Consider the following 26,634-nt stretch of genomic DNA (forward strand, 5'->3'; position numbering starts at 1 on the left):
AGTGAGGGGTGTGCAGGAGGCAGCCAATCAATGATTCTCTCTCATCATTGATGTTCCTGTCTCTCTCTACCTCTTCCTTCCTCTCTGAAACCAATTAAGAGAGAGAGAGAGAGAGAGAGAGAGAGAGAGAGACTCACGGCCAAGACCGGAAGGCTGGGGTGGGGGCGGGGCAGGGAGGTGCCCTGGGCTGGGCCGCTAACTGGGCGCCTGCTGCCCAGGGTGAGCCCCTCTGAGGGGCGCCACGCCCTGGAGCTGCGCCTGGCCCCGTGGTAGAGAGCAGAGGGGCTTCGTCTGGGAGGAGCGCTGAGCCTGGGAACGGCCTGCCTCCAGGGCCCTGCGGGCGCCCCCGACCGCTGCACCCACTGAGTCCCCTCCAGGGGTCCTGGGCACTGTAGCCCGTCTCCCTCCCGCAGGGACCACTCGGTCCCGGGAAGGGCTGTGGCTCCCATCCGGGCCGGAGCGGCAGCCGGGACCCAGACTCCGTCGTTCCGAAGCCCGTGCCCACTTAGGGGGAAGGGACCCCAACGTGGCGGGGGCTGGCACCCGACATCTCCATCGCGATGAGCACCCGGAGCCAGGGCTGGCCACCTGGGGGCATAGCCATGAGGGGGCCGGCGAGGGGGCCGGCGATGGCGGAGTAGCCCCTGCCTTCAGGTGCAGTGACCAGCCTGCGGGCTGCTTCGACTTCTTTCACATGCTCCATCAGCCCGGCCGGCGGGGCTCAGGGCTTGGGCGTCGCCCTATGAACCGGGAGGCCACAGTTCGATTCCCGGTCAGGACACAGGCCGGGGTTGCGGGCTCTATCCCCAGTGGGGGGCGTGCAGGAGGCAGCCGATGTGAGTCTCTCTCATCACTGATGTTTCTCCCTCTCCCTCTCCCTTCCTCTCTGAAATCAATTAAAAATATATATATTTAAAGCTCAATTAGCTTGTGGTCCGCCCAGGTCCCAGAGAAGGGGACGCCGAGGGAGGAGATGCTTTGGTGGCTTTAACCTGTCAGGCGGCCCCTGTCCTGGCTGGTCGGCTCGTTCTGCATGGTGGGCTGGGGCATTCGCTGGGCAGGCTGGGGGACACTGTGAGCCCCCGTCAGCCCCTCCCGTATCTTTGCCATTTCTCCTCCTGCGTCAGCTGCTCTGCGTCCTGGGCACACGTCACGATCACGCTGGACGCTGACATCCGGCCTCTGGCCTGGCCCGGCTCCCTCCATGCCTCCCCTTGCCCGCCCACCTGGAGCCCCAAAGGCCAGCTCAGACCTCACCTGGGCGGCCTCTAACCTTCACTCGGGACAGGCCGGCCCACTCCAGCTCCCTGGGCACATGGCCCCTTTTCCCCGGGTTGGGAGGGGAGTGTGGGTACCTGGGAAGGGCCTCTGTCTTGTTCATCCAGGTACCCATGCCCAGCACAGAGCGGGCCTCAGACACGGGGCACAGGGAACAAGAGACCTCCCTCCGCTCCATCTGGCCTTGCAGGTCGTGGCCCGCCGTCCCCCAAAGCTCCAAATCTGCGGAGGAAGCCAGGCTCCTGGGACCCACCTGGGCTCCCACCCTCCCGGGCCCTGCTCCTCCCCGGGCCCCCAGCGGGTCTGTGGAAGGGTGGAGCCACATGTGAATGGACTGAATGGGACCGCGGCTCTGTGACCAGTCCCGTGTCCTGCTTCTGGTCCTGCCTGGAGCCCTTGTCCTGTGGCGGCTGAGGACTTGGCAGGGGAGGGACCTCCTGGGGCATTTCCTCTTCCTCTCCGTCCGTTCCTCCCCCAGAGGCCTGTGTAGGTCCGTCCCACTGACCTGCCTGCCTTCCTGCTGGGAGGCTCCGCCCAGACCCTCCAGGGGGGGGCCGTGGGTCTGGATGAGGCCGAGGCCGCCCCACGCAAGTGGGCTCTGCTGGGCAGGGAGCCCCCAGCCCCCAGCCGGGACCCTGTGGTGGGGAAGGGAGGACAAGCCCCCGTTTGGTGAATGGACCCCCCCCCCCCCCAGGCTGACACTGCGCTGGTAGATGGAGCTTCCGGAACCAAGTCTGATTCCCGATGTCCGCCCTGGAGCCTCGAACCCGAGCGAGAGAGCACTTTGCCACCCGAATCCCTGGCCTGGGGGCCGAGATGGCTGTCGCCTGCTCCTCAGTCCGGCTGTGCCCGCGCTGGGCACACACAGCCGTCTGCCACGTGTGCTTGCTGAGCACTGAGGGCAGGCCCTGCTCCGGGCACTGCGGGGGCACAGCCAGCACAGGAGGCCGGCGGCCGACAGACCCATCGACATGGCGCGGGGGCAGCCGCTCTGACGAGGCCGAGGGCCGAGGGCCGGCACGAGGGCAGGATGTGTTCGAGGTGGCTCCTCAGGGGCGGCCTCCCCAGCATGGCTCCGGGGCCTGAAGCGGCGGCGGCTGCCTTGCAGGCCCTCAGGGGGAAGAAACCGGGTGGGGGGAGCGAGCGGCCCTCACCGGGGCTAGAACGGGCCTAGCAGGTTCTCTGCTGGTGGATGCCGTGTTACTCTCTACTCTCCTCGGGAGCTCAGTCTCGCAGGGAAGCGGTAACCGGTATCGCACAGCGGAGGCTTTGGTAGAAACGGCTGAGAAGATGCGCTGGGATGCCAGTGAAGAGCCGGTGCGGGGGTGGGGGGTGCCTCCCTGAGGAGGTGACTTTGGAGTTGGGCTTTGGCGGGTGAGGAGGAGTTTGCCAGGACTGAGGCCAGGAGCCCCGTCAGGAGCTGGTGTCTTCAGAGGCAGAGGTGGGGGGGTGGCCCACGGGCCTCTTCCTGCGGCATCAGCCCTTCCTGCAACGAAAGGACGTTCTCAGGGGTTTGTCTTTCCTTTTCTCCACCTCTTCCTTCCCCAGCCTCCGCCAGGGCACTTCAGCCTGCGGGGAGCGGGGAGGGAGGTGGCTGAGAAGGGAGGGATTCTGTGCCTCGCTTGACCTGCATCCTCCCTCCCTCCCCCTCCCTTCCCTCCATCCTTCTCTCCCTCCCTCCACTTCCCTCCCTCCCCCTCCCCCCTGCTCTCTCCCCTCCCTCCCTTCCTTTCCCTTCCCTCCCTCACCCTTCCTCCCTCCCTCCCCTTCCCCCTGCTCTCTCCCCTCCCTCCCTCCCCTATCCTCCCTCCCTTCCCTCCCTCCCTTCCCTCCATCTTTCTCTCCCTCCCTCCACTTCCCTCCCTCCCCCTCCCCCCTGCTCTCTCCCCTCCCTCCCTCCCCTATCCTCCCTCCCTTCCCTCCCTCCCTTCCCTCCATCCTTCTCTCCCTCCCTCCACTTCCCTCCCTCCCCCTCCCCCTGCTCTCTCCCCTCCCTCCCTTCCCTCCCTCCCCCTTCCTCCCTCCTCCCCCATCCCTCCCTCCCTCCTTTTATTTATTTTCTAAACTTTGGGAGCCACGGGGATTTTAAGCTGCTGGGGATGCACACAGAAGTCGGAGGGTTTTCCGTTGGATTTCTCCACCGCAGGTCACTGGCCTGGAGCCCATGCCGCCGGGGAGACTGTGATGATGCAACAGGGTCTCAGGGAGCTCTCGGCAGTGGCTCCCGGTCACAGGGGACCTGGGTCTAGGCACACCCTGCACTGAGCTCTTCCCTCCCCATCGCTCGGCTTTGCCAGTTCACCCTCAGAGGAGGGGGCAGAGGACGGGCCTGCCTGCAGCCCACACCCCACGCCCCACACCCCGCACCCCACACCCCGCGCCCCACGCCGTAGCCAGGATCAGAGCTGGGTCCCCACGGCAGCTGGCCTCTGGCAGAGTTCTTGAAGCTGCCGAAAATAGGAACGGGTGGGACCACACGATTGTGAAATGCAAACACCGTTATCTCCCACTCAAGGGCACTAAGGAGGGAAGTCAGCAAGGACTCGCAGCTGCGTCAGGGCTGCCCTGGGCCTGACCTGAGAACTAGAAGGTTCCGTTTGGTGGCCCCAGGTCCATACACAGCGTGTCCCAGGGTCCCCCAGGGCCGAGCGGCCACCAGAAACGCAGCGCCACCTACACGCGTGAGGTCACCTTGCCCCGTAGACACATTTAAACACGGAGGAAGAAACAGGTGAGATCAATGTTACCAACACGCGTCATTGAACCCACTGTGCTCAGATGCTGTCAGGTCTCGTTCACATGTACTCAGGATAGAAGTGCTCATGGATGTTGACATCGTCTTCCTCATAAGCCGTCAGCGCCCAGTGTGGATCTTACTCTTAGGGCACATGCACGAATTCAGATGGGCCGCACGGGAGTGGCCGTTACTGTGCTGGACAGATCTAGCTCATAGATGGAGAAACTGAGGCAGCCGCTAGGTGGAGGGGGCGTGGCCGGGGCGGGGTCAGGGAGCGGAGGCCCTGGGAAGCCTGTCCCCGCTGCGCCCTCTGGTGTCCGCCGCGCCTCACTGCAGCCCGAGCCTCCCCAGGCCGCCGCTCCCCGCACTGGGCTCGGCCCTTCCTCCCAGCAGCTGTGCTCCACGCCCGGCTGCGGGCAGCGCGCCTCCCCCGCTCCCCTGGAGGAAGAGGGGCGCGTGCAGTCCCCCCTCCTCTTCCCCAGGAGCCTGTGCCCAGGGCGCCGTTTCTGTGGGGTAACGGGTGATGGCGCTGTCTTTGCAGAAAAGCTGGCTTTGTGTCTGCTGTCTGTCCTGCCAGCCAGTCTGTGGATACAGTTGGCTTTCTGGCTTCATTGGTAGCAGGGGTCACGGGGCATGCCGCGTCCCACTGTCCCCACGAGGCTGCCTGCTTCGGCTGAGCCTTGGGAGAGACCGGCAGGGTGGTTCTTAGGACCCGTCCCAGCCGAGCCCAGCGATGCCCGGGTGCCTGGGCGGTGCCGGGCACTCATGGGCTCCGTCACGGCTCCATGCACGGCACAGTGGGAAGGCCAGCGAGGGGACCTGTCCTGGGAGCACGTGTGATGGCGCGGGAGCATGGTGGATGCCAGCTGGGAGCGCCGTGGCGCCTTCCCTCTGCCCAGGGACCTCACCCTTCACAGCCCACCAAGATGAGAGGGCATTGCCTCCCCCAGCCTGGCCAAGCATGGCCCCCGCCTCCCCCCGCCTCCCCAGCGCCTGGGATCTGCCATGTACCCATGTACCCTGCCCCCTACAGGTGGCCTGGGGGGGAGGGTCAAACCTCCAGAGGCCTTTTAAAGCCCTCATCATCCAGTTGGTTTTTTAAAATAAATAAATATATATATTATTGATTTCAGAGAGGAAGGGAGAGGAAGAGAGAGATGGAAACATCAATGATGAGAGAGAATCATTGATTGGCTGCCTCCTGCACGTCCCCTACTGGGGATGGAGCCTGCAACCTGGGCATGTGCCCTGACCGGGCATTGAACCGTGGCCTCCTGGTTCATAGGTCAATGCTCAGCCTCTGAGAACACCAGCAGGCTTGAACTTCCTAATAGTAGAACTAATGTTACCGACTTTAAAAATGGCTTTAAACGGGCGTGGTCAAGACATCACACAGGCGGAGGGGGGCGCCTGCGTCACAGCAGCAGGGTCTCCATGTCATCCGTAATTTCTTTTTTTTTTTTTGTCATCCGTAATTTCTTGATCGTTTTTCTCCAAAACAAAATGTATCCTTTTTGTTTTCTGAACACATCACTCATTGTCTCCCAGCCGTTCTCTGTATGGCCGACGTGCCAGGCCTGCCCGGCCCACCGCCCCGGGCCCAGGGCCCAGGGTAGAGCTCTGTGGTCCCGCTCAGACGGGCCAGTGTTCACATCCCAGCGGCATGAGCTGTGGGGCCCTGAGCAGGTGGCCTAGCACCCCCTGGGCGTCAATGTCACCGTGCGTAAAAGGGTCTGCCCTCGCCCGCCCGGCACAGCGTGAGCGCCCGGCCATGGTGGCTGCGGTTAGTGTGCTGCTGTTAGTTAATCTGCTGCCGGAATGGACCAGTGTGTGACTTGCTTGGCCTGATAAGTGCTTTGAAACAGGACTCATGCCCCATGCCTCTGTTCCACCCCCACCCCCCACCCCCACCCTGAAACTCTAGGATGGTGGTGGTTTTGAAATATGTTCTTAATAGATAGTAGAGGCCTGGTGCACGACATTCATGCACTCTGGGAGGGGGGTGGTCTCGCAGTCCGGGAGCCCTCAGGGGATGTCCAACTGATGGCTTAGGCCTGCTCCCCGAAGTCAGACATCCTTAGCGCTGCCGGGCAGCTGCGCTCTCCACTGTCAGCCCGGCTTCTGGCTGAGCGGCGCTCCCCCTGTGGGAGTGCACTGACTGCCAGGGGGCAGCTCCTGTGTTGAGCATCTGCCCCCTGGTGGTCAGTGTGTGTCATAGCAACTTGTGGCTGCAGTTTGGTCGATTTGCATATTAGCCTTTTATTATATAGGATTTGTTCAGAGTTTATTCAAATTTCCAAAGATGATCCACACTGGATTATATTCATGCTCTGTGACTATACCTTGTCATTTTTATAACAAAAACAGCAGCAGCTGACAGGGTGGCCAGCTTGGTGGAGGACCCCAAATGTAGTGTAGTTAAAGGTCTTGTCGTGGGAGGGGGTGCAAGGGTGGGTCAGCTTCTCCAGAGAAAGATCCTCCGGTGATGTGGGCTGAGGCTGGCGGGCCGGGGAGCAGGCTGGGGCTCTGTCAGTGGGCAGGCCTCCCCGTAACTCCCATGTTGGCTCTGCACCCACTTCCTCTGGGCCTGTCGCTCCCCTGCCCGGAGTCCCCTCAGGCCCCCCTTGGAGAAGGGGGTGTAGTCACCCAACTGCCCGTTGAGGGGCTGCTTACCTGCTGGCACAAACGCCCAAATCTCCCTGCTTAACACAGCCCAGGCGCTCCAGGGCCATGGGACTTGGGGCGCGCGAGCCCTGCCCCCCACAGTCATACAGGGCTCCGGCGGCTCCCTCCCATCAGCTCAGGGGGGGTCCAGAGAAGAACAGAGGCTGCTGTGAGCAGAGGATGGCTCTCCCCGTGCACCCCAAACGGTGGTCATCCGGAGACGGGGAAAGGGGCGTGGTCAGGTGAGGAAACTCGGGGCCTGTGCCCCACGGGGCCCCGTCCTCCCGGGAGAGGGGCCGAGAGCCAGGCCCGGAACTGAAGGGACCGCTCCACCCCCTCCGTCGCCAGAACGCAGTCCATGCCCGCTGGGCTGCACGCGCCCTGGGCAGTGTGGTCTGGCGTGTGCCAGGAAGAAAAGGAACAGTGCCTCGTAGACTGCCCCTCCCCCTCGGGGGGCCTGGAGGAGCCGGGGCAGCCGGGCACCGTGACGGCCCCTTAGGGGCCCTCCAGCCCTGGGTGCAGGACCCACAGGGGAGTCCTGGCCCGCTGGGTGGCTGCAGGGGTGGGGAGCCGGCCCTGAGGGGTCCCCAGCAGAGCCCTGTCCCGCAGGTGTAGCCGCCGGCCGCCATGGGCAAGCAGAACAGCAAGCTGCGGCCCGAGGTGCTGCAGGACCTGCGGGAGAACACGGAGTTCACGGACCACGAGCTGCAGGAGTGGTACAAGGGCTTCCTCAAGGACTGCCCCACCGGCCACCTGACCGTGGAGGAGTTCAAGAAGATCTACGCCAACTTCTTCCCCTACGGCGACGCCTCCAAGTTCGCCGAGCACGTCTTCCGCACCTTCGACACCAACGGCGACGGCACCATCGACTTCCGGGAGTTCATCATCGCGCTGAGCGTCACCTCCCGGGGCAAGCTGGAGCAGAAGCTCAAGTGGGCCTTCAGCATGTACGACCTGGACGGCAACGGCTACATCAGCCGCAGCGAGATGCTGGAGATCGTGCAGGTGGGCGGGGCGGGGAGAGGGTGCAGGTGGGAGGGCCGGGGAGAGGGTGCAGGTGGGCGGGGCGGGGAGATGGTGCAGGTGGGAGGGGCGGGGAGAGGGTGCAGGTGGGCGGGGCCGGGGAGATGGTGCAGGTGGGCGGGGCGGGGAGATGGTGCAGGTGGGAGGGGCGGGGAGAGGGTGCAGGTGGGAGGGGCGGGGAGAGGGTGCAGGTGGGAGGGCCAGGGGAGGTGGTGGAGGTGGTGCAGGTGGGCGGGGCGGGGAGAGGGTGCAGGTGGGCGGGGCCGGGGAGATGGTGCAGGTGGGCGGGGCGGGGAGAGGGTGCAGGTGGGCGGGGCCGGGGAGATGGTGCAGGTGGGAGGGCCGGGGGAGATGGTGGACGTGGTGCGGGTGGGAGGGGTGCTGGGGAGAGGCTGAGGGTCCTCAGGGCCGGGCCCACCGTCAGGCAGGGCTCTGGGTCCCCCTTCCCCCCAGCGTGCAGACATTTTTGTCCAGGTGGTACCTGCCCCTCTGGCGTGCTCTCCTGAAAGTGAGCAGCTGTCACTCTAAGGGCGGCGGGTCCTGCCCCAGTGACGCTGAGTCACGTGCTGCCATCAGCTGGTCCCCCGCCCTAGGAGAGGGTCCCTCCCTGCACGTCACTCAGCTGGGGCTGGGAAGAGGTTTCCTGAGAATCAGCAGCTGAGGGTGGAGTGACTCAGGGGACCCTTGACAGTTGTGAGTCCCGGGTTGAGGGGCCCCCGGGAACGCGCCGTGTGCGGTGGACGGAACATCAGCGGCGCCGTGAGCCGGCCCTGCCTTCACGCTGTCGAGGGCTCTGGGCGAGGCTGTTGGAGGGAAGCCGAGTGCTCGCTTTCCCGGTGCCCAGGGATGCGCAGCCACAGAGGGCCCCCCCCAGCGTCCCCTCTGCCCCACCCAGCCGGCGGGTTCGGGTCTAGACGTCCCGGAAGAGGTGCTCGCCCCCCGCAAGGGCCCTCGGCTCCGTGAGCAAAGGTGTGGCCACCCAGCTCCCCTGTAGGTGGTTTCCACACAGAACACAGCGCAGGCTCGGGGACTGGCACAGAGCCCCACGCGTGCCCGTCCCCGGCATCGAGGCCCTTCACACACTCACACACACTCACACACACTCACACATACACACACTCACACACACACACACACTCTCACACACACACACACGCACACTCACACACACACACTCACACATACACACACTCACACATACACACACTCACACACACACACACACTCACACACACACACACTCTCACACACACACTCACACACACACACTCACACACACACACACTCACACATACACACACTCACACATACACACACTCACACACACTGCCCGGCGGGACCCGGGGCTGAGCCCTGGAGGGCGGTGCCTGAGGAGGGGTCTGCACCCTGCTGGTGACCAGTGCCCCCCGCCCCCAGCGGCCCTGGCGGCTGGCCCCGTGGTTCTCGGGGTGCGGGTGGAGTTTTTATCCTGAGCTGAGGCCCAGCGGTCACTGCGATCCACAGCTGTGTGCGCAGCACCGGCCTGGGCCACCCCTCGGGGAGCCACGGGCGCTCCCACCCCCAGAAGCTCCCTCACGCGCCTTGTGGGCCCTCCCCAGGCGGCCCCCTCCTCTGACCGCTAAGTGGGGTCGTCGTGCCTGCTCTTGAGCCCCATCATCACGTCCGGCTTCCTTCGCCGACTGCCCACCGTGACACCCGGGTGCTGGAGAGGCCGGGCCATCCCTCCAGCGGCGGGAGGGGGGGGGGTCCTGGAGGCCGGCGAGCACCCCGCCTCCCCGTGCCACGGTGTGGGCTGGACGGAAGCTCACTCCTGCGCCGCCGCCCAGGAACGTTCCGGAACCTGAGCTCACGCCTCCATGTGCCCCCCGCAGGCCATTTACAAGATGGTGTCCTCGGTGATGAAGATGCCCGAGGACGAGTCCACCCCGGAGAAGCGGACGGACAAGATCTTCAGGCAGATGGACACCAACAACGACGGTAGGCCCCCCGCAGCGTGTCCCCGCACCCGCCCTCCGCTGGGCTGCGGGGAGCCCGGGGCAGGGCAGGGTGGGGGGCTGCACCCCCGTCCTCGCGCCGGTGGCTGCACCCCTGAGCCCCGGTCTCCGAGCTTCTAAACGGGACCGAGCAGCCTTGTGGGCGTGGCCCGCGTGCTGATGGCCCCCACCCGCCCTGGTGGAGGGGGCGCCTTCAGGACCCCTCGGCCTGAGCAGTGGGCGTGGCCCCGAAAGCCCCACCCGCCAAGGGGGGCAACAGGCCAGGAGCCCGGGGGGGGGCGTTAGCGGGGGGCCTGGGCACTCTCCTGGGAGGGTGCTGTGCCCTCCCTTGCAGCCCGCCCCGGGCCTGGCCGTGGTTAGTCCCCGTGGGGCCGGCCGGCCCCTGCTGGGGGCCCAGGAGGGGGCCCTCTCTGCTGGACAGGCGGGGTCCCTGCCACCGCGGTACCCGTCACCGCCGCCGGCTCCCGGGCTCCCGGCAGAAGCCCCCTAACTGAGATGGGCCCCGGACCGGGCCTGGGCCGACCCCTCCAGCGCCTCCTCCCCGTCCGTCCCGCCAGCGGCCCTTGGAGACGGCTGCCCCCCCCACACACACACACCCACACACACACCCACACACACACACCCTCCCCCCCCCAGCCCCACTTTGCACTGAAGTCCCTGAGGCGGGGAGGTTGGCGGCTGACCACTCCTCAGCGCCGGGCACACGCTGGGCACCGGCTGAGCTCCTAAAGCCTCCCCCGCCATGAACCTTCCTCTCCTTCCTCGTCCCCCCTAATCTCCTCCCCCCGGCGGCAGCACAGGCTCCAGTGTCCGCTTCAAAGCCCGTCCTCCCACGTCTGTGCGGGGCCAGGCCGCTGGGGAGGGCGCACGTGGCACCAGTCCCACCCCCCCAGGGGCAGGTGGGCCCGAAGCAGACGGGTCTCCCAGCTGGTCCTGCCGCCCCCGCGGGCAGTCACCCTGGGCCGGGCTGCTTCAGGCCCCCCCAGCCCTGACTGGATTAGGGTTAGAGGCAGAGGCCACGAATTCCTCAGGTAAAGCGTGGGGTGACTCTTAAAGGATTGAAATCGCCCACCGGCCACGCATGTTGCCACACTGGGTGTGCCCTCAGCGGGGAGCCGGGAAAGCAGAGGGTTTTCCCGAAAAGCCCATGAAGCAAGCGGCACCGGGACGGCGTCCGGCGGCCTCGTGAGGGCTCAGCCAGCCCAGCGGGCGGCGGGGTGGGGGGGGGGTCCCCGTGCTCGGGAGGGAAGCCGGCGAGCACCGCTGACTCCCGCCCCCCCCCCCCCCCCAGGCAAGCTGTCCCTGGAGGAGTTCATCAAAGGTGCCAAGAGCGACCCGTCCATCGTGCGGCTGCTGCAGTGCGACCCCAGCAGCGCCAGCCAGTTCTGAGCCGGCGCCGGCGGCAGGAGCGCCCGACGGCGGGGGCGCAGGCTTCACCGGTTACGCTTTGCTCGCAGAAGTGGATGCCTCCTCCGTCATCCCTGCTACCCCGGCCGGGCCAGGTGACCCCGCACTCACCTGTCCCCCTGCAGCCGCGCCCCCTCCGCCGGGCCTCCCCCACCTCCCGCCTCCCAGGGAGCTGGGACCCCGCGGGCTCCGTGGGCTCAGAGGTGGCGCCGGCGGTGTCTGGCTGCAGGTGACGGGAGGGGACAGGAGCGGCGAGGAGGGCGGCCTCCCGTGCATGGCAGCACCCGCTCGTCTTCTCCACCAAAGCCGCGCGCAGTCCGTGTGCTGCCGTCCTCCCGGCGTGTGTAAATTACCCGTGTTTGATGTGAAGTGTCACGTGTAGGTCCCGTATTTAATGCCTCGACTGCCTCTGAAGTGTGGCTCCCTCGTGGCCTGTGGTCCTCCCCAGCCGGTTCTCTTGTGGTGTTCATGCCCAGCCTGCCCGTGTCCCAGGACATGCATGCGCGTCCGCTGCGGGAGGCCCCCCAAGAACGCAGGGTCTGTGTGAGGGTGCCCGTGGCCGGCCCGGCGTTTCCTGTATTAAAATGATCAAATAAACAGCACCTCCGAGTCGTGTGTGGCCCCTGGGAGCCCCAGCCGGCGCCCTCGCGCCCACGGGAAGGGTGGGCCCCGGGTCCCGCCGCTGTTTGTAGACGCGCCCCTCGGGGCCCCTCGTTGTCGCTGTGTCTGCCGATCGGCACTGCCTGTCCCAGCGCCTGCCTGGCGCCCGGAAGCACCGGTGGGAATAGAGAGGACTGTCCTCGGCAGGTTTGCGGGGACACCGCCCCCCGCCCCCCGCCCTGTGGTGTAATCAGCAAGGTGGCCGTGGGCGCACCCCGAGGAGGAGGCCATTGTCTCCGCACACACGCGTGGCCGCGGCCCTGGCCGCCCGCTCACCTCACACTCCACAAGGGCCTCGAGGTGACAGAACCGGGAGGGAGGGGCCTGCCCCACAGACGTCACCGACGCCAGCCGAGTCCCCCCCCCCCCCCCCCCCCCCCCCCCCCGGGCTCACTCGATGGCAGAATCAGAACTAAGCCAGCCAGGCCCTCTGTGCCCCGTCCCCGGGCGTGTGCAGGTCTGTGGTTGGGGGGTCTGTGTTGGGAGGGACGGGAGGTGTGGTGTGTGGCTGAGTCAGACGCGGCTGTGGGACGGGCTCAGTGTGAAGTGTGTGTGTCCTGTATGGGGTGTTGCACACGCACGTCCTGTGCGGAGAATTGGCGTGGAGGGTCCGGAGCACGTGGCCTGGTCTGCGTGGGCAGGTGGGCGGCTCCTGGGCACGAGTGAGGCCGCGCTGAGTGGCAGCCCTCGCAGCTCGTTCCCGGGGGGGGGGGGGGGGAGCCCACGCCTCGGCCCCCAGCCACCAGCAGCCGGGTTTGCCCCTGCCTGGGCCCCCACCGGGGCTGACCGTGGCCTCGAACTTCCTCACCACATGCCAGGCCGTTCCTTTTGCTTTTTAAATTACTGTTTTATCACTGAATGTATTGGGGTGACATCGGTTAATGGAATCATACGGGTTTCAGGTGTGTGACTCTGTAACACATCATACAGTAGACGGTCTGACCCCTCGGTGACCCCTGTGGCCAGAGGCACAGCCTGTATATGGTGTTGTGTGTTCAGCACCCCAAGTCTCTCCATCACCATCTCTACCCCAGAGCCTCTTCTCCCTCCCGCCCCCCTCCCACACCAGGTCATTCCCAAGACTCCGAGCAGTGTCCCTTCCTCTGGGAGCTGCCCCCGTCCTCCCGCAACACCCCTCCCCCGACACCCCTACACCCCCAAGCCGCCTGCGCTGCTCCGCGGGGCCAGGCCGGCAGCTCGCGGTGAGGGAGTGAACGGAGGGACGAATGAGTCGGTGTGGCCCACCCACCGGCCCTGCCTGGACGCGCCCCCACACCGGCCTGGCACGCACGTCCCAGCGTGGCTCCGTGACCCTGGACAAGGCCCTCCCTGTCCCACTAGCCAGACAGGACTCGGGGGGCCGGGGCTCTGACCTGGGCTTTGGGGTGGCCCCTGCTCCTCTGGGTGGGGGTCAGAGCCGGGGCTGGGACAGGCACCCTGTGGGGCAGCCCGAGGTGGGAAGTGCTCGGTGGAGAGTGCAGATGGGAAACAGGCGACACTGGTCATGGGGGGCGGGCCTGGACCCTGGCCTCAGGGCCGGCTCCGTGGGTGGGGGGTGGGGGGTGAGGGGTGGGGGGTGGGGGGTGAGGGGTGGGGGTGGGGGTGGGGGGTGAGGGGTGGGGGTGGGCGAGGACAGCACCCTCCGCTTCCCACAGCACCCACCTGCGCACGGCCAGGGCGGGCGGCTGTGAGAGAGCCCGGGGCTGCGGGGTCCTGGGGCCCTTCGGGAGGTGAGTGGGGGCGTCACCCACGCCCCACAGGCAGGGGCAGCAGGCACAGGCTGCGGGGCCCCAGGAGCTGTGCCCGGGGCCAGGCAGGCGGCGGGGGCGGGGCTGGGGGGGCCCTGTGGGGCCAGGAAGAGTTTCGGGGAGCAGCCTGGTTTGGGGACAAGGCTGCTCAGCCCTGGACCGCCCTCTGGGCCAGGCCACCCCGTTCCCGCAGCCCTGTCCCCCGCGGCCCCGCCAGCGTGTGCTGAGTGACGGGGTGACCTGGGAGCTGGTGACCTGGGGGCTGGGTCAGGGCCCCCGCCTGCCGAGGCGCCTCGGGCACTGGGTGCTGCTGCCCCCTGGTGGCGGTGGCCGGGAGGGCCTCCCGCCTGGGATGTCTGCATCCCCGAGGCCTCCCAGAGCCTGGAGTTTGGTGAGTGACGGAGCCCCGGAACCTGAGGCTGGGCGCCCGTACCCTGCACTCAGAGGCCTGGCAATAGGCGCCGATTACACTGAATTTCAGAGAAACAACAGATGATCTCCAGCGTGCACGTGTCTCACGGTATTTCACGTGCTGACTTGCTGTGCCTGGCAGCCCCACGTGCCAGCCACGGGGCGGAGCCTGCACAGCCTGGGCCGGTCAGAGGCGGAGGGGCAGCTCCCAGGCACCCCCAGGGCAAGGACACATGAGGGTCCTGCCAATGACTGACCTCAGTCCAGCTCCGGCCCCCTGAGCTCGGCCGCTCCGAGGCCCTGAGACCACAGCCCGAGGAAGGTCCCCTGGACTCCGGCTCCACCTCGGTGACCCCTGTGCCAGAGGCACGGACTGTCCCCTCACAACCCTCCCCTCCCCATTCTGGAGTCAGGATGGAAAAATCCTCCCATCGCCCAGGACAGGATTCCCAGGTGTGCTCCCTGCCCGGAGCCCAGAGCGTCCCTGACTCCCGCTAATGACCCGCCAGGTGCACGCGCGCCAGCCTCCAGCTCAGGGTGGGGCCGTGGGGGCCTGGTCACTGCCAGGCCGGACTCAGCGGGGTCAGTGCGGCCCGAGCCCACGCATGACCGCAGCTCACGGGCCAGCCCCGCAGGGCTGGAGCCACGGGTGCCCTGGCACCCACGGCCGCGCCCTGGGCTGGGATGAGGCTGGGGGACGGCGAGGACTGGAGCCCCGCCCCGCCCGGTGGGACGGAGGAAGGGGCTCGGTCCAGCCTCGGTGTTTCTTCTTCTTCTTCTTCTTTTTTTTTTTTAAATATGTTTTATTGATTTTTTACAGAGAGGAAGGGAGAGGGATAGAGAGTTAGAAACATTGATGAGAGAGAAACATTGATCAGCTGCCTCCTGCACACCTCCTACTGGGGATGTGCCCACAACCAAGGTACATGCCCTTGACCGGAATCGAACCTGGGACCCTTGAGTCCGCAGGCCGACGCTCTATCCACTGAGCCAAACCGGTTTCGGCCGGTGTTTCTTCTTCAGCAAGAAGCCAGGGCAGCAGGGGACCTGCTTCCTCCCAGGCCCTCCTGATGGGCTCGCTTTCCTCGAATCACTTGGCCTCTGTGGCCTGCATCCCATCTGTGAAACAAGAGGCTGAGAGCCCGGCCGGCAGGGCTCAGGGGCTGAGCATCGACCTATGAACCAGGAGGTCACGGTTCGATTCCCAGTCAGGGCACAGGCCTGGGTTGCAGGTTTGACCCCCAGTGAGGGACATGCAGGAGGCAGCCGGTCAGTGATTCTCTTTCATCGTTGATGTTTCTGTCTCCCTCTCTCTTCCTCTCTGAAATCAATAAAAGTGTATATTTTTTTAGAAGCCATGGATTTAGCCCTAGCTGGTTTGGCTCAGTGGATAGAGCGTCGGCCTGCAGACTGAAGGGTCCCAGGTTCGATTCCAGTCAAGGGCACATGCCCAGGTTGTAAGCTCGATCCCCAGTGGGGAGCGTGCAGGAGGCAGCTGATCAGTGATTCTCTCTCATCATTGATGTTTCTATCTCTCCCTCTTCCTGCCTCTCTGAAATCAATAAAAATATATTTAAAAAAGAAAGAAAAAAAAAGCGATGGATCTGGCCCTGGCCAGTTTGGCTCAGTGGATAGAGCATTGGACTTCAGACCATAGGGTCCTGGGTTTGATTCCGGTCAAGGGCACGTACCTCGGTTGCAGGCTCCTCCCTGGCCCAGGCCCTGGTTGGGGCGCATGCAGGAGGCAACCAACCGATGTGTTTCTCTCACATTTGATGTTTCTCTCTGTCTTTCCCTCTCTCTAAAAATCAATGGAAAAAGTATCCTCGGGTGAGGATTTAAAAGAAAAGTGATGGGTTTAGGGGCCATAGGGCAGAGGGGTTAGGCCATCTTCAGAGCTGGGCTCTGGGCTCTGAAGCCAGCTCCCCATTGGCCAGCTTCCAGGTGGCTTCACTTGCGTGAGTTCCGCCTGCCAGCCCGCGGGGTCTCCCTGCTCCGTGAACCGTGAGTCTGGCGCCTGCAGGGCGGCCGCGGGGTGGGCGAGCCCTGCGGAAAGACTCCGCTCAGGGCCGCCAGCCGAGCTCAGCAAGTTTGGGCTCCCGTTACAATGACTCCCTAAAGCCCATCTAACGTGGAGTGTCCGTTCCCACCGCCACAGCCCCAGGGCCTGAGGGACCTGTCTTTACTGGGTCCCAGTTTCATCTCTGCTGAGCTCTGGTCCCGTTGCCCGGCAGAGAGCACCTCTCAGCTCCAGGATTTCCGTCATTTCGGGTTGAAGCTCCGTCACTCACGGCACCTGCTTCCCGCTCAGGGGAAGTGGCTGGTCTAGGCTGGCTCCCAGGGGGTTCTGATTGGGGCCTGGCAGGGTCACCCTCCACTCTGGCAATGCCCCCTCCCCCCCCAGGCTCCGGCCACTCTTGGAGCACCATCATTACGGAAGACGCAGGCATGTTTTATGTGGCAGGAGCCAACATTTAAATGGACAGTGGTCAGCCCTAGCCGGTTGGCCCAGGAGTCGGAGCGTGGGTTTGTGGATTGAAGGGTTTGATTCTGGTCAAGGGTTGCAGGCTCCAACCCTACCTCCCCGCACCACACGGCACATGCTGGAGGCAACCAATCGATGTCTCTCTTTCACATCAATGTTTCTCTCTCTCTGTCTCTCTCCCTCCCTTCCATTCTCTCTAAAATTCACTGGCGAAAATATCCTTGGTTGAGGATTAACAACAAAATAGCAGACATTAAAAATCGTTGTTGGGGAATCCGAGGTCCTGCAAGCGGCTAACGGAGCGTTCACTAACCAGAGTGGGCCTCCGCCGATCTGAGCCACACTGCACACTCGGCATTTCACCTTTGGCTCTTCTCAACTTACAAGTTAAAACTAGAGTTTAAACTCTTTTTTCTATAAAAATGCTCTTGTAGAAATCCAGACATCGGCTCCGATGTTAGCAGCTGCTTCCCAGCCTGGTTCCGCGGAAGCTGGGCCGTGTTCACAGGTGTCTGCCATGAAACGGGTTACACGGTTTTACGTTCACACTACACGCCATCTTTACGGTAAGTTTGGGCAGCAACACGTGTCTCCCTCTCACACAGATGCCCTCACCTGCGCACCACGTGCACCTGCGAACGGGGAGGGCGGTAAGAAGGCAGGGCGAGCGCCACGGGTGTGAGCGGCTGAGCAAACTGACCCGGTCCTGCTTGAGGTGCCCAGCGGAGGGAGCCCGCCTCCCGGTGCGCGGCCTGCCTCGGCGAGTGCAGGGTCCACACGCCTGGGGCTTTGGTAAGCCACCTGCAAATGGTGTTCTGTTCTTCTTTTTAAAAATCTGAGCCCCAAGTGAGGGACCCACACCCACAGAAGAAACCGACTGTAAGTTAGTAGGGGCGCTGGGCCCACGGGGGCGGAGAGCAACCAGGTGCTGCTTCCTTTGCTTACAGGGACACCAGCCAGGGGACAAGGCCCACCCAGCAGCCTCGCTGAACCCAGCCCCCAGCCAAACCCATGGGGAAGGGCGGAGGCAAGGAACCTGGCCAGTGGGGAGGTGAAGCTGCTGATTCTGCATGGCCGTGGGTGCTGGGTGTGGCCGCCTGTGCATGGCTGTGGGTGCTGAGTACAGCCACTTCTGAATGACCATGCATTCTGAGTGCAGCTGCTTGTGCATGGGCTTGCTCCTTTCGGGGATGTAGTGGTCAGAGAAAAAGGCAAAGATCTACAACACCGAGTAGTGCTGCTGGGTTTAGTAAGCGGACTGCCAAAGGCTGCACTCCATCCCGACTTGTAACCACAGCGCCTGCCTGGGAGTGCTGCCAGGTGGGAAGAGAAAGCCTGGTCTGTGGGCAGGGCTCTGCCAGGTGGGAAGGGAATGCCTGCCGGGGAGTGCTGCCAGGTGGGAAGGGAAAGCCTGTCTGTGGGCAGGGCTCCGAGGCCTCGTGCAGCTCCCTGGGCACTGGCTGGGACAGGAGCAGGCCAGTCACCAGGGGCTTTGGGCACTGCAGTCCCGGCACCGGTGGGCCTTCGGGCGGGCTGAGCCACTAGGGCAGATGTGGTCTTGCTCATCCATCCTGTTCCCTCCAGCTGCCTGGGGCTGGACCTGCCCCCTTCCAGAACCCTCAGCAAACTTCACGCAGGACTCGTGGACAGAGATGCCCAACAGAAAAGCGTGTCCACGGAGTTTCACAGACTCTCAAGTCCTCTGGGGAAATGAAAACATGGATTCCCATGTGTAGAAACACGGCAAGGCGGGCGTGTGGACGGACACACTGAAGACCTCCCAGTGCCCAATTTCCAAGGAACTTTATTGGTAAAACAGGTCACAGCACTCAGCCTCGGCTGGTTCTGCCAACACACAAGCTACAAATGCTTGCCTGGCAGCTGAGGGGCGCTCTGCAGTAGCATGTTTGAGAATTGAGTAAAAATCCATATAAAACAAATATTCAAATAGTTTCCATAGGAACACATAAGTGTGACCCCGTCGCCTAGGCCTTCCACCTTGTTCCATCTGTGTCACCCCCACTTACAAAGACATTTCAAACTAGCAATCATTAAGTTAAGTGGTCCCCCCAATCCTTAAGTCAAGCTACACTCGCGTAACAGCTACAGGAATGGCGTCTACACGTTAACTCGGGCCGACGCGCAGGCTGCTGGGAGGAGCTCCATCCCGCTCTCCCAGGCGCAGGACACAGGCAGGGCGCCGGCGTCCTCCTCCACCTCGGGCGGGAAGTCGCGGTTCTGGACTTGCTGCATCAGTTGCCTGAGAGAGAGGAGGGCACAGTGAGGAACCCGGGTCACCCACACCGAGCAGCTCCCACTAACTTACTCATGGCCCGCTTCCTTCCTTGTTACTGCCATGAGGAAGCACCTCAGTCTTTCTAAAGCTAGCGTTTCTCCAGAACCATCTTGGGGTAATAAGGAAACCACAGGTCACATGCACTCATTAAAGTATTCCCGCCACACGGAAATATCTTAACCAGACTTTTCTAAAATGGTTATGGATCAGGGAAAATCTGAAAATACAAATCACAGTTATTGGAGAGATTTTCCCATCCATTTGTATTCTCCCAATTTTCTAGAGCATCTCCCTTAATAGGGAGAAAATAAACTTAAAAACGTTCTATTTAATCAAGCAGCATCATTCCTTTCAATTAGAGTAAGAAAAGAGCATAAATCGAAGAAGATATCTATTCCCTTTTTCCCCCCTAAAAAGTACATTTGCTACAGCTGGGGACACCAAAACCAGGAAGGGCTTAGGACAAGAAGGGCTTAGGACAGAAGCAGCAACAGGAGAGGGACGGGGGGGGGGGGGGGGGGTGTGGGGGCTGAGAAGGCAGAGAGAGGAGAGGGCTCAGGGTGAGCCCAGGACGAGCCGCCCCTGCCGCCCTGCTTCTAAGTCCTGTGGGCCCTTAGCGCTTAGGGGCTGCATGCCTGTAGGGGAAGAGGGGGGAGAGACAGGTGTGGGGCTCCTGGAGGGAGCGCCCCAAGGTCTCTTATCAGGCCCACACACACGCCCTGGCACTAACCATGTCGGCCCTGACATCACGTAGTAGATGGTCGGCCGCTGGAACCCATTGAAAGTAGAAGCAGCAGCCACGGTGTAAGCGCCCATGTTCTCAAAGAGCATCCAGTCCCCCACGTGCATCTCGGGCAGGCCGCAGCGCTCCACGATGCGGTCGAGGCCGTCACAGGTCGGGCCCCAGATGCTGGAGGAGTAGTACTTCTCATCTGGTTTGGGCCTCTGCATGTGAGAGAAACGGACCTAGTGACACTCACCACGACCAACCGTCTTCCCTCGCGCACACAGTACGCTGAGCGAGCGGAGGTACCTTCTGCAGAAGGGGCTTCACGTGCGCATGATCGTAGAGGATGCAGTTAAAGGACCCATACACTCCATCGTTCACGTAATACATGAAGGTCTTCTCACTCGACTCGTCTTCATCTAGAAAGCACATCAGTCTCAGTGACCACCTTTTGTACCAGCTTCCACTCCCGTGTGCAATGAGTTCCGCTTTACACCTACCATCAGAGCCCGTCTGTTCCTTTAAGACCAGTTTTTTGGCAATGATATTAACTGCAAGCGTGAAAGCTGACGCAACATAGTATCTGCCCGGCTCAGCTATGAGTGTCACTCCCGAGTCTGATGGAAAATACTTGTCCAGGGCTGGGTTGATTACACTGGTGATCTACGGAGTGAGACAGACAGACAGACAAGAGCAGTCAGCCATCAGGGGAACCAGGCGGTGGAGAGAGCAGTGCTGTGATGTGATATAAAACGTCTGCACAGCCTCAGCAGAGGTTATCACCAGGCAACAGCAAAAATAAACACTGCCCCTCAAAACCAGCCTGCGCACCCCATGGTTTCACTTGGATTCCCCTCCTGATACCCTTCTATCCTCTAAGATGTTCTAGGGACGATTTTATCAAACGATAAACAAATGTATTACTACTTACTGAGGGACCAGAGTGCCCAAAATATTTTTATCTAGCAAATACATGCCAACAGGATACAACTCTATTCTGTCAACCTCACAGAATTTGAACAAATAACTATGTGGACATTTTATAAACTTCAACACCATTTAATGGGGCTTAACTTCCTAAGTGACTAAACACTTAATGTTTTAACGAGAGGAAATACGAGTTCTAGCAAAGCACATTTGGTATAGAGAGGAACAGCAGGTCCCCCAATGATGTCGCCTTGTTCAAATGTTGTCATTGTGCTGGAACACTGATGAGCCGCCATAGGAACTGAGCCCTCAGGTATATCAATTAGCCCAGGATAAAGCAATTGTTTTGTTACAAGTCGTCTCATTTAAAGTGACAGAACCTATTAATGACATACGTGAGCACTTGCTGTACTAAAGTCAGTGTTCTCTCATCACCACAGCAACATTTCTTAATTGTTTCCAAAGACATTTTACAAAGTGTCTCATGTTTTAGAAAACCAAAGAATATTAAGTACAATTTTAAACAGCATATTTAAGTACAGAATACTAAGTACAATTTTGAACAAAAGTCGCTCAGGACATTTCTTTTCATGTTTGTATAGTCCCAAAGTACTCCACTAGGGGACTTGCTAAAGCAGCTACCACATATCAGTTTTGCTCTGAATTACCTCCTCAAATTTAAGCTTTGCATCCTCAGATCCAGGAAAGCCACCACCGATATCCAGCAGGTACATGTTGAAGCCAACCTCAGCCTAGAGGCAAGAAAACCAGGTCAAACAGCGAAATGTATAACAGGCCACGAAGAACGGAGGAGGCTGGCCGATTCTAGAATTGAGACTAGATCTGCGGCCTTGCGCACAGCACACTGAGGGTTTCCATACACTCACCCCCATGTCGAAGACACAGCGGGCATCGGAGATGGCCTGCACGAAGGTCTCAGGGTCAGTACAGCCACTGCCCACGTGGAAGCTGGGGCGAGAAAAGGAGAAGACGCTCTTTATCATCTCTGAGGTAACTGTTCACAGCGGGAACACACTGTAAAACGCGCATTGTCTATTGTTATCTCAGCCCAGTGGTCGGCAAACTCATTAGTCAGCAGAGCCAAATATCAACAGTACAACGACTGAAATTTCCTTTGAGAGCCAAATTTTTTAAACTTAAACTATATAGGTAGGTACATTGTTATTAACTTAATGAGGGTACTCCTAAGCTGGCCTTTGCCAAAAACTCAAGGGGCCAAAGAGCCGCAGTTTGCCGACCACTGTCTTAGCCTCTAACCCCCGGCCCCCACGCTCTCACCTCACACCGATGACATCGATGTTTAGCTCCTTGGCCCGTTCCAGAAGAAGCCTGCTGGTCTTGAGTGTGGCACCAAATTTAACACTGAGACGACACACTGCTTTGGAGTCATCGGTGGCAATCCGCAAAACCAGCCTGGAAGCAAGAGGAGCACCGACTTTACAGGCCGCCCAGGCACATGCTAAGCACACAGACTCTTCGGCTCTGGCCCACACAGTGTCCTCGGCTCTGGTCCTCCGGTGTGATCTAACACGGCTTTCTTAACCAAGAGGGTGTAAGCCATTTCCCACGCTGCCTCTGACCCAGCACAGGGAACTCACGGGAGTACAAACCCAGCACCTGGACATCAGAGCGTGTTCAACAACATGCAGATCCCACCCCCACCCCGCCCTCTCGTGGAGGAACTCACTTTGCCTTTGGATGTGCCCTGGCAACCTTCATCAGCTCGACTTCGCTGTCGAAAGTCATCATCTGTACTCCGTTACTGGCGGCATATTTAATCTGAGACACTTGTTTACAAGGGTTTGCATAGATGATCCTCTCCGGAGGCACCCCGAGGCTCTGCACCAACTGTATCTCAGTCTGAGAAGGAAGAGGTGTTGCACTGTACAGGTGCAGCCAATAGTGCAAGAAGCAAACATGGGAGTTGTCCCATCACGCCCGACCCCCATCTACTGCCCAGGAAACCACGCAGCTGCGTCTCGCTCACCTTGCTGGCACAGTCAAAGCCCGTCCCGATGGCAGCCAGGGTCTTCACGATGGTCCTGCTGTCATTGCATTTGACTGCATAGAAGGGGGTGACCCGCGGAAGAGCTTTTAGCCACCGCAGGTGTTTCTTTAGAATGTCTCCCAGGTCCGCGACATAGAAGGCATCCTTATCGTCCTACAGAGGAGCGGGCACACAGAGCTCATTAGCCGTAAACAATGTGTGCCCCGCGGCCTCCATCGCTCCCATCACCCTCAATCCATTCACCGACATGAGTATCACTATTATTCTGGACGATCCGCAGCCAATTAAACTCTCAAGACACCAAGCGCCATCACACTTCCTCAGACCCCACGGAAGTCCCCAGGAGCTGCACCGCCCGGCGACGCTGCCAGCACGGACTCCGTACACTTACTGAAGCGGAGACTTCGTTAATCTTCTGGTCCAGGATGTCCTTGGCGGTAAAGCCCTCATCGAGGAAGTGGCAGTCAAACTCTTCATTACTAACGCTGTTCATGTTCCTGGTTTCTGGAGGTTCCCAAATGCTGCGCACTGCAAGAGGGTGGAGACATTCGCTCATTAAATTACACTAAATACTTAGTCATTCTGAACAAGACTAACGTGCAACGGCCAAGAATACTTACAAGGAAAACGGAGAGACGGGATGGGGAAACTACTGCCAGCTGTTCAGCCGCGCTCTCCAGGAACTCCGTCCACGGGAGACGGGCCCTCCGTGCAGCAGCGGGAATGCCTGGGAACACACACGTGCTGCCCCGTTAGGACACATCCAGTGGACACACCAGGCCCGAAACGGCGCCCACCCAGGGAGCAGGGCTGCTCAGACACCTCACAGCTCCCTCTCTGGGTTTGGGAACCCCATTACTCCGGGGTATAAGTTATGAACCCACAAATCTCTACAAGCAGGGGTCCTCAAACTGCGGCCCGTGGGCCACATGCGGCCCGCTGAGGACATTTATCTGGCCCGCTGGGTGTTTTTGCCGCCGCTGCCTGTCCTGCTTAGCAGCCGCCTCGTACCGGGCCCCGCAGTGCGCGTGTGTGGAATGTGCGCCGCACTCTCCGACCCCCCTCCTTCTCTCCGAGGGACAGTGAACCGGCCCCCGTTTAAAAAGTTTGAGGACCCCTGCTACAGCATGAGGACACCAGACTCAACACCTCAGATTATTTTTAAAGCAGCCCTGAAATCCCATCCAGAGGACTGTACATCTCAAACACTTCAAATTATACAGAATCATATCATGGAAACATCTAGGGCTCAACTTACAGAGTGCGCTCAAGTCTCCTGGGAAATTTATGAGCTAATTTTATTTGCAGGGTGGGCATGTATTTTTAAAAACTGCATCTTCAAATCAACATAATATAGTGGCTGTATCTGATCAGAAAAATCAGCATTCTTAGGCTAGGGTTGCCTACTAAATTAGCAATTCCGGGAATCCCCACAGGCACTCTGATAGCTGCAATATCTGCTTAAGTAAGCAGCATGAATGACCTATGGGTAAGCAACAAGCTGGTAACAATCAGCCCCTGTCCTTGGACTTCATCAGCTATGACCGTGCTGAACGACGCTTGTCTGCATGTTCCTTATTTAAACCGCCTCACTTCCTGCCGGGGAAAGCCTGCTTCCCCGTGCAGCCTGCTTCAGTGCCTGCAGCCCACGGGCAGAGGCCGGGCAATGGTTCGAGGCCGCAGCTTGCTCTGGCACGGGCACAGGAGAGACCCAGGGGGCCGGGCCTGCCATCCATCGGAACCCGTGCCCGGCAGGGCTGGTTCCAGCTCTCCACCGAATGTGACTGTTGGGCACTGTCCACCTCCAACTCACCGCTCTGGCGGCGCAACGGACTGAGGCCAGCAGAGGCCTCCCGCCGGCCGGAGGATAAAGAACAGCAGGGCGGGAGCGGTGAGGCCTGGGGTAACTAGGGTCTTCAATGCTCAGGCTTAAACCTGGGACGATTTTCTCTGAAATACATCGCTGCTCTCCAGTCTCTTTGGAAGCCGAGTACCTGGCGACAGAGCAGTCTCCCCAGGACGGCCCCCAGGAGCTCCCCAAGAGGAGGAATCCCTGAGCACCAGCCGGCGGCCCAGTGGCTCGTGTTACGGAGAGAGGGGCTGATTCCAACGGGCACTGAGACCGTCACCCGTCAGCTAACTGCCGCCCGATCGCAGGTGGATCCAGCCCACAGGCTTTGTTCGCCCCACATTTCTAAGAGGTTTTGCTCCCCCACTTGCACCCATTCCTTCGGCTTCCCGAACGCAACCGGCCTTTTCTGAAAGCCTCGGGGTGGGCTCCTCCGTCCAACCTGCGCCTGAGCGGGGACCCGAACGCTCCGGCCTCTCTGGAGACACTAAGTCACTCAGATCCTCAAATGGACCTGCCGGGCCGGGCCGGCCGGCACCGATCCTCGGCCACCACGGCTACCTCGGCCCCGGCAGCCCTCGGGGTCCTCTATCGGTCCTCTGCTCGGCCCAGAGAGCAAAACACGCCGGCCGACCGCGCAGAAAACAGCCCAAAGCCGAAGTCGAGCGCACGGCAGCCCGGTCTCCGCAGCGGCGCGGGCGCTCGCACCTGCACCTGCCGCCCGGCGGCCACGTGGGTTTAAAGAAGGAAAACAGCGGTTGAAGGAACCGACGGGCCTCCCGACAGCTTCCGGCTCAGAACCCCACGGCCGGGTGCCCCAGAGGCGAGGCGGGCCCCGCTGCCCGCTGCCCGAGGCGGGCCGCCCAGGCCGGGACGGGCGCGCCGCGGGGAGGGCACGGGCCGCCACGCGTCACCGGGAAGAAGCCGGGCCCCGCGGGCACCGGGCCACAAGGTCAGGGGCCGGCGGCCGGCTCTGCGGCCACGTGTCCTCGCAGGTCCGGCGCGGGTCTGTCCCGGCCTCCGCCCGGCCCGGCGCGCAGGGACACGTGGCCGCCCCGCCCGCCCCCCGGCGCCCCTCTCACCTCGGAGCGCCGGCCGCCTCACGCCGACCCCATGGAGCCGCCGCCGCCGCCGCCGAGCGCGCAGGACCGCCGGCCGCCCGCCGCCTCGCTCCCTCCCGCGGAGACCGCCGGCCGAGTGGCGCCGGAGCGCTGGCAGAGGGGCGGCGGCGGCGGAGGCTGAGGGCGCTGACAAAGCCCGACGGCCGCTGCTCCGCTACTTATAGCGCCGCGCGTGTCGTCATGGAGACGCACCAGCTCAAACCAGCCGCGATCGGTTCCGTCCGGGCGTCCTCCCAGGGAGGGGGCGGAGCGCGGCGGCGGCGGCCAACCGGGGCCTGGAGGAGGGGCGGGGGGCGGGGGGCGCGGGCGGCTGAACCTCAGCGCCGCCCAGGGCCGCCCGGCCCGCCCCCGGCCTCGCACCGCTCCGGGCCCGGAGGCAGGTCCGCGCACGCGCACGCCCCCGCAGGCCCCGCCCCCGCCCCCGCCGGCGGCCTCGCGCCATCTGCCAGGTCTGCGCACGCGCACGCCCCTGCAGGCCCCGCCCCCGCCGGCGGCCTCGCGCCCTCCGGCCCTGCGACCCTGAGGCAGGTCCGCGCACGCGCAGAGAGCCGCAGGGACCCCGCGGGCGCTGCCTCCGTCCGTGCGGGGTGCCGCGTGCCCGCCGCTCGCCGGGCCTTCAGCCTCGGGCCGGGAGCCGCCGCCGCCGACTTCCAGCACCGCGCCCCGCAAAACTGCCCGTCCACTTGGCGTTAAAAGCCCCCGGCCCCCGGGCAGAGAAAGGAAATGGGACGCGAGCGGCCCACGTGGACCCCGCCGCCTCCATCCCCGTGGAAGGGCCGCCGCTGTGGCCGCCAGAGCGGCCGGGACGCGTGCCTTCCAGGCAGGGGGCCGACAGCCAAGTGCACGCCGGGCTTCCTCCAGCCCGAGCCGGGGCCAGGCGCCCGGAGGAGGGCCGGGAGGTGAGGGTCCGCAGGCCACCGGGGCGCCCCTGCCCCCTGCCCGCGGAGCGCGGTGGCGGGCCGGCACCCCGAGGCCCAGCGGTGAGTGCACAGGGCAGAGGCCTGGGAGGAAATGCCTGGTCCTGAGAGCCGAGCCGGTCCCGCCAGTGTCAGCACCCGAGTCCCAGGGTCCGGGCGGGCCTTGCTGAAGGTTAAAACGGAGCCCCGTGTCTGCAGATGAGCCGGAAACTGGGTCAGCTTGACCGGAACCCAGCCGGGTCAAGTGTAGCCAACTGCAAAGAAGACATCAACACGCAATGGACCAAGTGGCATATACAGGGTGTCCCTCCCAAAAACGTATAGACACGCTTTGATTAACTATAAAGGCAGTGAGTGTTTC

The 26,634-nt window shown here is 62.4% G+C and overlaps 2 protein-coding genes across 2 annotated transcripts in view; one reads left to right on the plus strand and one right to left on the minus strand.

Annotated features, from left to right (window-relative positions):
- Positions 1-11,705, plus strand: part of HPCAL1 (hippocalcin like 1) — a 66,938-nt gene extending 55,233 nt beyond the window's left edge. Inside the window, exons 3-5 of the mRNA XM_079791801.1 lie at positions 7,289-7,684; positions 9,574-9,679; positions 10,988-11,705. Of these exons, the coding sequence (XP_079647927.1) occupies positions 7,307-7,684; positions 9,574-9,679; positions 10,988-11,085 (582 nt within the window). The 5' untranslated portion in view covers positions 7,289-7,306 and the 3' untranslated portion in view covers positions 11,086-11,705. The remainder of the gene's footprint in view (positions 1-7,288; positions 7,685-9,573; positions 9,680-10,987) is intronic.
- Positions 11,706-18,193: 6,488 nt separating this feature from the next.
- On the minus strand, positions 18,194-25,516 carry ODC1 (ornithine decarboxylase 1). Its single transcript, XM_079791905.1, has 12 exons — positions 25,318-25,516; positions 23,007-23,113; positions 22,778-22,914; positions 22,366-22,539; positions 22,066-22,238; positions 21,657-21,791; positions 21,245-21,326; positions 21,026-21,109; positions 19,931-20,093; positions 19,737-19,849; positions 19,434-19,648; positions 18,194-18,667 (listed from the first exon to the last, which is right to left on the minus strand). Exons 3-12 carry the CDS (start codon positions 22,877-22,879, stop codon positions 18,526-18,528), a joined length of 1,383 nt encoding a protein of 460 aa, XP_079648031.1. The 5' UTR covers positions 22,880-22,914; positions 23,007-23,113; positions 25,318-25,516; the 3' UTR covers positions 18,194-18,525.
- Between the last annotated feature and the right edge of the window lie 1,118 nt (positions 25,517-26,634).

Source organism: Cnephaeus nilssonii, assembly GCF_951640355.1.
Source record: "Cnephaeus nilssonii genome assembly, chromosome: 15".
Lineage (NCBI taxonomy): Eukaryota > Metazoa > Chordata > Mammalia > Chiroptera > Vespertilionidae > Cnephaeus > Cnephaeus nilssonii.

What these genes read in the sequence shown, in the direction of transcription:
- ODC1 (XM_079791905.1), bottom strand. Translation starts at nt 22,879, where the DNA reads ATGAACAGCGTTAGTAATGAAGAGTTTGACTGCCACTTCCTCGATGAG. An exon ending in TTAACGAAGTCTCCGCTTCA is followed by an intron (nt 22,540 to 22,777) that starts GTAAGTGTACGG and finishes GCTCCTCTGTAG; the next exon opens with GACGATAAGGATGCCTTCTA. An exon ending in GCTGTGTCTTCGACATGGGG is followed by an intron (nt 21,110 to 21,244) that starts GTGAGTGTATGG and finishes TCTTGCCTCTAG; the next exon opens with GCTGAGGTTGGCTTCAACAT.